Source organism: Fomitiporia mediterranea, assembly GCF_000271605.1.
Source record: "Fomitiporia mediterranea MF3/22 unplaced genomic scaffold FOMMEscaffold_4, whole genome shotgun sequence".
NCBI classification, from domain to species: domain Eukaryota; kingdom Fungi; phylum Basidiomycota; class Agaricomycetes; order Hymenochaetales; family Hymenochaetaceae; genus Fomitiporia; species Fomitiporia mediterranea.
The window spans coordinates 2,943,492-2,950,697 of NW_006760389.1; the positions used below are offsets into that span (position 1 = coordinate 2,943,492).

General features: G+C 44.9%; 2 protein-coding genes across 2 annotated transcripts; one reads left to right on the top strand and one right to left on the bottom strand.

The window, feature by feature from the left end:
- Window positions 1–29: 29 nt before the first annotated feature.
- On the bottom strand, window positions 30–3,585 carry FOMMEDRAFT_18753 (cytochrome P450). Its single transcript, XM_007264822.1, has 15 exons — window positions 3,544–3,585; window positions 3,359–3,422; window positions 2,178–3,289; window positions 1,997–2,126; window positions 1,757–1,945; window positions 1,552–1,700; window positions 1,373–1,488; window positions 1,195–1,315; window positions 1,118–1,130; window positions 885–1,052; window positions 724–828; window positions 541–672; window positions 339–485; window positions 184–280; window positions 30–125 (listed from the first exon to the last, which is right to left on the bottom strand). The coding sequence occupies exons 3-14, from the start codon at window positions 2,365–2,367 to the stop codon at window positions 202–204; spliced, it is 1,539 nt and encodes a 512-aa protein (XP_007264884.1). The 5' UTR covers window positions 2,368–3,289; window positions 3,359–3,422; window positions 3,544–3,585; the 3' UTR covers window positions 30–125; window positions 184–201.
- Window positions 3,586–4,562: 977 nt separating this feature from the next.
- Window positions 4,563–5,861, top strand: FOMMEDRAFT_80444 (terpenoid synthase; the record flags this gene model as incomplete). Its single annotated transcript, XM_007264823.1, has 4 exons — window positions 4,563–4,734; window positions 4,888–5,062; window positions 5,117–5,399; window positions 5,451–5,861. 4 exons carry the CDS (start codon window positions 4,563–4,565, stop codon window positions 5,859–5,861), a joined length of 1,041 nt encoding a protein of 346 aa, XP_007264885.1.
- Window positions 5,862–7,206: the final 1,345 nt, after the last annotated feature.

A 7,206-nucleotide genomic window follows, 5' to 3' on the forward strand; every position in this document is an offset into this window, starting at 1 on the left:
ACAATGAAGCGCCCGACATTATTAACTGGGGAAAGTTGAAATTGATACAACAGTGAAATGTATATGATACTACTATTGACTATCGGGCACGTAGAAACAGGAACTTGTGAAGATGTCGTGGAACTCTACCCGCGCACACGTTGTTAATAAATGTCATAGCCAGAAGCGCTCGGATCTACTTACCAACCACTGCATAATAAATCATTGCAGCTTCAACAAGGAAGCATCAACGCGCCGACCTTTTCGTGGAGTAATCTGGCACTTAAATGGCTTGAGAGACCTATACAAGATACTTCTTTCAGCTGTTTGAGAGGATAAGTTAGGAAATTAGCGCATACAGAGTGAGTAATTCTTCCATCTCGACGACTGGAGGTTCAACTTTCCCTGTTACAGGATCCTTACACATCTCAATGTCGAACACTGCAAGGATGTTGACGATTGAAAGCCATAGATTCGCATCAGCGAAGTGTTTTCCAGGGCATACCCTTAAATAAATACACTATTAGAATTGTCAATACGATCGATTTATGATATACTCACCTCCTGCCAAAGCCAAAGATGACTTCGCTGGGATCGTTCTCTTCAATGAGCGCTTGCTTTTCAGTATCCAGGTAACGCTCAGGGTTGAATTTCTCCGGCTCTGGGAACACTTCCTCGTTTCTCATCATATGCCTAGAAAATGCTCAGCGATGGCATACAGAAGCATCCATATAAGACACGTACCATATATTTTGAAGGGCGACCGTTCCACTCGGGATCATCCACCCACGATATTCTTCAACTTGCGTTGAGGCATGTGGCACACCCAGAGGTGTGGGAGGATGGATTCTTTGAGAATATGCCACGTCAACATCACTATTTAGCGATCGGGCCTGCATACGTACCGGTATAGTTCTTTGAGTACGCAGTCTACATAAGGCAGGCTTGGACGATCTTCAAACGATGGCAGACGGCCTGCTCCAACAACCAAGTCAATTTCCTCCTGAGCCTTTTTAGCAACTTCAGGGTGAAGTGTCATCATCAGGAAGAATGCCGTGAGAGACGTTTTGGTCTTATCAAAGTAGTCCGGATTCATAAGCAATGTGATTCAAGTCAAATAACGAAGGGGAAACTTACCGTATCTGACCCAGCTGGTAGTAGCAGGACATAAAAGAATGAGGCATGCAGACAAAGATCGTTATTTATCTCGCGTACCATTATAAACCGTCGTTCCGATGTTCATGATATCCTCTTCGTGTTCACGGTCAACAACATCCTTTTCGTCGTATTCATCCAGGAGATCCGAGACTATGCATTTAGGGGCCGACCCGGCTACCTACCAAACGGCTCGTGTGAATCTCTTATAAGTCGAAGAAATAAATGCCGGGCATACCCTCTTTGACTGCAGTTCTTTTAATGGGATGTTCATAACCTGTTCGATGACCTCACGAGTTTTGATTATAAGTCGTTTCAGTCCCATACCAGGGAGCCATGCGGGCAAATAAAGCACTAAATTTGATAGGTAAAGGTCAACGAGGAACAGGTGATACCAAAGCCACCTTCTGTACTCACAGAAAGGAAAGATGTCAATAGCCGTTGCCCCAAGAGTACCGGAACTCGTTGCCATGTGTGTTGCCCGATCTACAAGTTCGATGTATGGGTCATGGTCGGATTTTACTTCATGCCCATACGTGATTGCGACGAGAGTTCCGGCAATAAAACTACGGGAGCATTAGCAGGATGATCGGAACAACGTCTCGGGCGTACTCTTACGCACTTGTTTATATGATTTATGAAATTTTCGGGACTGGTCGACAGGCGATAAAGGAATTTGCTGATTTCCCTCTCTTGAATCGGTCTAAAGTTTGCGATGGCCTGAGGACCAAAGTAGTGATGCATTACTTTTCGATGCTTTCGAAGGCGAGCCCCGTAACGAATAAAAGGGAGGAATAACGCCCAACCCATCCTTGTGATAGGCAATTAAGTAATAGAAACTCAAGGCAGAGCCGGTACTTACGAGGAGAAAACCGGGAAAGCTGGTCTGTCGGAGAAAGTTGAGCTCTTCTTCTCCAAGAGTTCACGTGCCGCTTTAACCGAGTCGATGATGATAATGGAGCGACCGAGAGCATGCAAATATACGACGTCACCTGCTTAGGGGTTAGATTTGGAAGATTGGATTACAAGCTTTCTGGACGAACCGTAAGTTTCTTTCCATTTCGCATATGTCTGCCATGGCATATTAAGGATTAAACTTCTGGCATGCCCAAGAAATGGGTCCGCAGGAGGACTAGGTGGGAATCGTTGAGACGCGGACCGTGTCTTCCAAACAGCTGCATAGCCAAAAACTAATATAGATGTTACAACGGCGAGGTCGAGAGCGCCTAGCATGTTTGCAGAGCTCAAGGTAATCAGCAGCTGGGGGATCCTTCTTCCCTGTATATATCTTTTATAACGCTGGAGAATTCGCGAAATCCTATGAATCCCTGCCGGTGACTAAATGAGCTCTCCTTCCATTCCCCAACCATCTTGAGCGCTGAAAGCCAACGTAAATAAATTGCATATATGCAGTCCAAGGAGAGCGTCACAGACGTATTCTCCATGATCCTCGCATATTGAGTGCCGAACGTATCGGTAGTTGTGGGGCACCCTCAAAGTAATTTGATGCTTCATAATCTGGTGCTCTCGGCCCAGAAGGTAATGTGGGATATCAGCTCTCCTTTCCCTGATTACTCGTGTCCGTATTGATCGGGTTCAAAGAGGGAGAGGAAGTGAGAAACAATGCGTAATCTTCAGCTTTGTCATCTTCCTCGCTCGCCTCTCTTCGCCGTACAGTCTTCCCGCCAGTATATCACCGAGAACGGTCAAAACCATCAGCATCACTGTTATCAGGAGTGATAACGTTACATCTCGGTGTCTCGCGGCCTTTCTTGATTGTCGCTATGTCGGTCGATAAGAAATGCAATAACGAGCCGCAGTCTTGTGCGGCTGCGATGCCTTACCACCCAAACAGCGCCCGTGCAATGGCTCTCCCCAACGCGGAAGAAGCGTCGGTTGAACAATTGGTCTTTGCGATCTTTGTACCCAAAAGTGTCAAGGCGAGTCGGCCCTGGAATAAATTTACTTCCGAACAACAGCGAACTCAGAGAATATCGAGGGTCGAATGCAGACCTTAACCTTCCTTCTACGTGAGAGCACTCGATAAGAGACCTGTTCTTTCTAGGCGAACCAAAGTCTGTCGGTCGTGCTCGATTGCTCTTTATCACGAGTCATCCAACAGTATAGACAGCTAATTCGTCACAGTTGGTTTATTCTTAGATAAAATCACTCATCAACAATCAATGAAGGCGATCCGATGGATAGATGTAAAAATGAAACGCACCTCAATCATTGAATCAAGAACGCGAGACACTGCGTGGGGTTTTTATTTTCGGAGATTGTACTGCCTAGGAGGGAATGCAGTCAGTACCAACGTAAACCCAAGATCTTCGCTGAACGCCGAACGTTGTGAGTGTTAGAGGTTCTGAGACTATGCGTTGACTTAATAAAGCGATCAGATCGACTCACATACTCTACTTTTGTGCCATGCCACAACTAAAACTTGCGCGGCGTGATATTTTTGAGGCGTGGAAGGCAAAGGTTCGCAAATAACCGTTGCCTGCGACAAGAAGTACCCCAATAAGTATACGCTAGTACTCGGCATTGGAGTGGGCGCTTTGTACAGCAGGGTCGTCCCAATCATATTGAAACAGCTTGGCCCTTCAAGTCGTTTTGAAATTAGTGTCCACGTGACCATATTGATCTCTTTTTTCCTCTTCCTTATATAGTATCGCCTATCAGGCCGGTTTGGGTATTTTCCCATAACGTGCTCCTAGCGTAGAAAAGAAATTTTGGGACCTGACTTTCAGAGCAGTCTAGGCAAGACGATATCCCGAAGTGAAACTGAATGTCGACTCTTTGGATCGGGTAAGTATAAACGAATTGGGACTTCGGAATGGCGTTAGCGCCGCAAACGAAACGAAGATAAAGTTTGCCTGAATATTTTGCTAAACGCCAATTTGCGATTGTATCATCATCGTGGTGGTACCAATAATGCGATCCGACCACCGTGGATTGAAGCAGATAGGGACATGCATGAGCGCGAAAGGTGGCGATCCTGTGCTAGTGGAAAAATCCACGAAAATACGAGCATATTGTAACTTTGTGGCAGTCATCTTTGAGAGCATGATGTGCCTATTGCTGATAGAGAGCAATACAGGTTCACATACGCGCCATACGCGGATGAACGAGATGTATCTATGCAGCAACGATCCGACGTTTCATTCTAATTCTGGGTGAAATCCGAGTGCATTTGTGTGATGGTTGGGGCTTCGGAAATACCAATGGGCATTTTGTATTGATAGAATATTCTTGCGTTGTTCGAACACGGCGACGGTCACTTAATAATCACCACCGTATGCGAACCTGAAATCGTATGGCGCTCCCCAAAGCAGTTCTATCAGGAGTTAAGTAGCAGTTAGCATTAAATGGCTGCGGTATAAAACCTCACTCTTACATGACACAGAGCAGAGTACAGATCCTCTACTATGGCGAACACAACTAAAATGCTTTATCTTCCCGACATGGTGGCTAATTGGCCATGGAAACGAGCCATTAACCCATACTATGACGAGGTTAAGGCAGAGTCGAGCGCCTGGTTCCGCAGCTTCAAGGCATTCTCCGAGAGATCCCAGTATGCCTTTGACAAGTGCGACTTCCGTGAGTACATTACTTGCAATTAGTTATCTGTGCCACTTACAAATGTTACAAAATAGCACGTCTTGCTGCTCTTGCGTATCCACACGTGTCAAGAGGTAAATAGAATTGCTTGATGACTTAGAGATACGACCGATGCTGACACTATTTGCGCAGAACATCTTCGAACTGGTTGCGACTTGATGAACCTATTCTTTGTCATCGACGAGTACACCGACGTAGAGCCAGCGCCTGTGGTTCGCGAGATGGTGGACACCGTCATCGATGCACTTAATAACCCACACAAGCCTCGTCCAGAGGGTGAGATCCTTCTGGGCGAGGTTGGAAGACAGTCAGTACTTTCGACTCGCACTGTATGTTGGACTTGCTGATCTCGGTGTATTAGATTCTGGGAGTTAGCAATTAAGACCGCAACACCAACAGCCCAACGACATATGATCGAGACTTTCGTTGCGTATCTTGACTCTGTCGTCGAGCAAGCGAGAGACCGCGATAACGACACGCGCCGCCCCGTTCCGTCCTATTTTGAGACTCGTCGCGAGAACATTGGAACCAGACCTTCATTTGCGATATTTGAACTAGGATGCGATATACCCGACGACGTCCTTCACCACCCGGATGTTAAAGAGCTAGTCAGACTCTCAACGGACATGATCATCATCGGTAATGTATGTATTAGTATGCTCCGGTTCTAAACAAATTGTAATATCAGTTTCCAGGACATGGCTTCATACAACAAAGAGCAGGCGACTGGAGACGACCGACACAACATACTAACCATTGCGATGAACGAGTTTGGCTTTGGCTTGGAGGAAGCTCAGGCCTGGGTCGTTATCCTTCATGCAGACCTTGAGAAACAATTCCTCGAAGCCATGAGATGCGTACCATCCTGGGGCCCTGATGTCGACGGCCAGATCCAACTGTATTTGGATGGAGTTGGAAACTGGGTTCGAGCCAGTGATTGCTGGAACTTCGAAAGCGGCCGCTATTTTGGGGACAAAGGTCTCGGTATTCAAGGGACACGCCAGGTACCTCTTCTGCGGAAGGTTGCTCCACCACGCAACGACGAAACCCTTCGGAGGGAGAACGTTGTTATTCCTCTCATCGAGTCGCTGGAAGCCAATGCCTAATCTGGATTTCAGGCGAGTTATCTGTAATATAGTTAGCGTTTCTCTCCTCTTTATGAACGTATGATATGATAAGAAGACTGTATATAGTATAGTACCTTTGACTCAAATAACGTACCGTATTTGGTCGCCGAATAGATTGAAATGATATTATTACAAGGCAACATAGATCGTCTCTGGTGTGCTTCGACACGGTACAAAGGCACCTTCTGCCGAGAGTGATCAACTGAAAACCGACAGCGTACTGTTCGCCTTCATTTTCATAGTGGTATGAAATTGCAGAGCTCGGATCGGTGACTTCGACCGATGTCTTAGAGAAGATCAGCACAGCGTTTCCACCAAGGAAGAATATACATAGATGGCCTACCGTTTTACAGTCCCTAAAGTAAGCTGGCGAGAAGTCTGAAGAGAAAACGCGAGAGACGAAGTCGTTGACGATGGTCTACTTGATACGGGAAGTTTGCTTTGAACTTGCTGTGATGTATATATATATATCTATATATATCTTTTCTTGCTTTGCTTTGGGCTTTGAAGAAGTTTGAAGGTGATACAGGCGGCCGAGTCTAAACTCAAATTACTCACATTGACACAGTGACAGTCACAATGCGTGCGTTCGAGAAAACGTTTTTGTCAGCGTCCAAAGAAGCCGTCGTTCTCACGCCACCGACGCGTCAGAAGTTGTACGATTCGAAATGTGGTCTCGCTTTACTATACCATGATCCCTCTTTGCCAACAATCCCTCTTTGCCAATTTGCATTTACACACAAAACACAACACCTAATACTCTACAAAAATTCATGGGAGTGTATTTTTACTATTTAAAACACAATATCTCTTTTTTTCTACAAAAAATTTGATAGAGGAATTAAAAACCTGTGAATACTGCTATTTCCACTGGTTGCAACCCTTATAATTAGCAGTTTTAATTTTTCTAATCAAGTTAATAAGTTGATATTACTACACATGTATATAATTTATACACAAGTACTTATATTATTTTTTCTTGAGAGATTTAATGGTGGTTGTAAATTAAAATTGAGTAAAGATTGTTTTGAGAGTGACAAAAGTGACAGATTCCCAGAGCTTGTGCTGCGTCTTGCCAGAGCCAAATTTCTGTGACAGAATGTGACAAAATTGGCAAAGAGGGATCGCATCCCTCTACAGCTCATAAAAAATCGTAAAAATTATTTTGAAAAGATAAACTGCTTTATTATGCTCTGATATACATATATGCAAATTTTCAAGTCAAAATATTAAGTGGTTGTGGAGGAATAAAAAATTGGCAAAGAGGGATCATGGTATAGTATGATGCACCTGAGGTGAGCAGACAGTGGACAATGCTTAATCC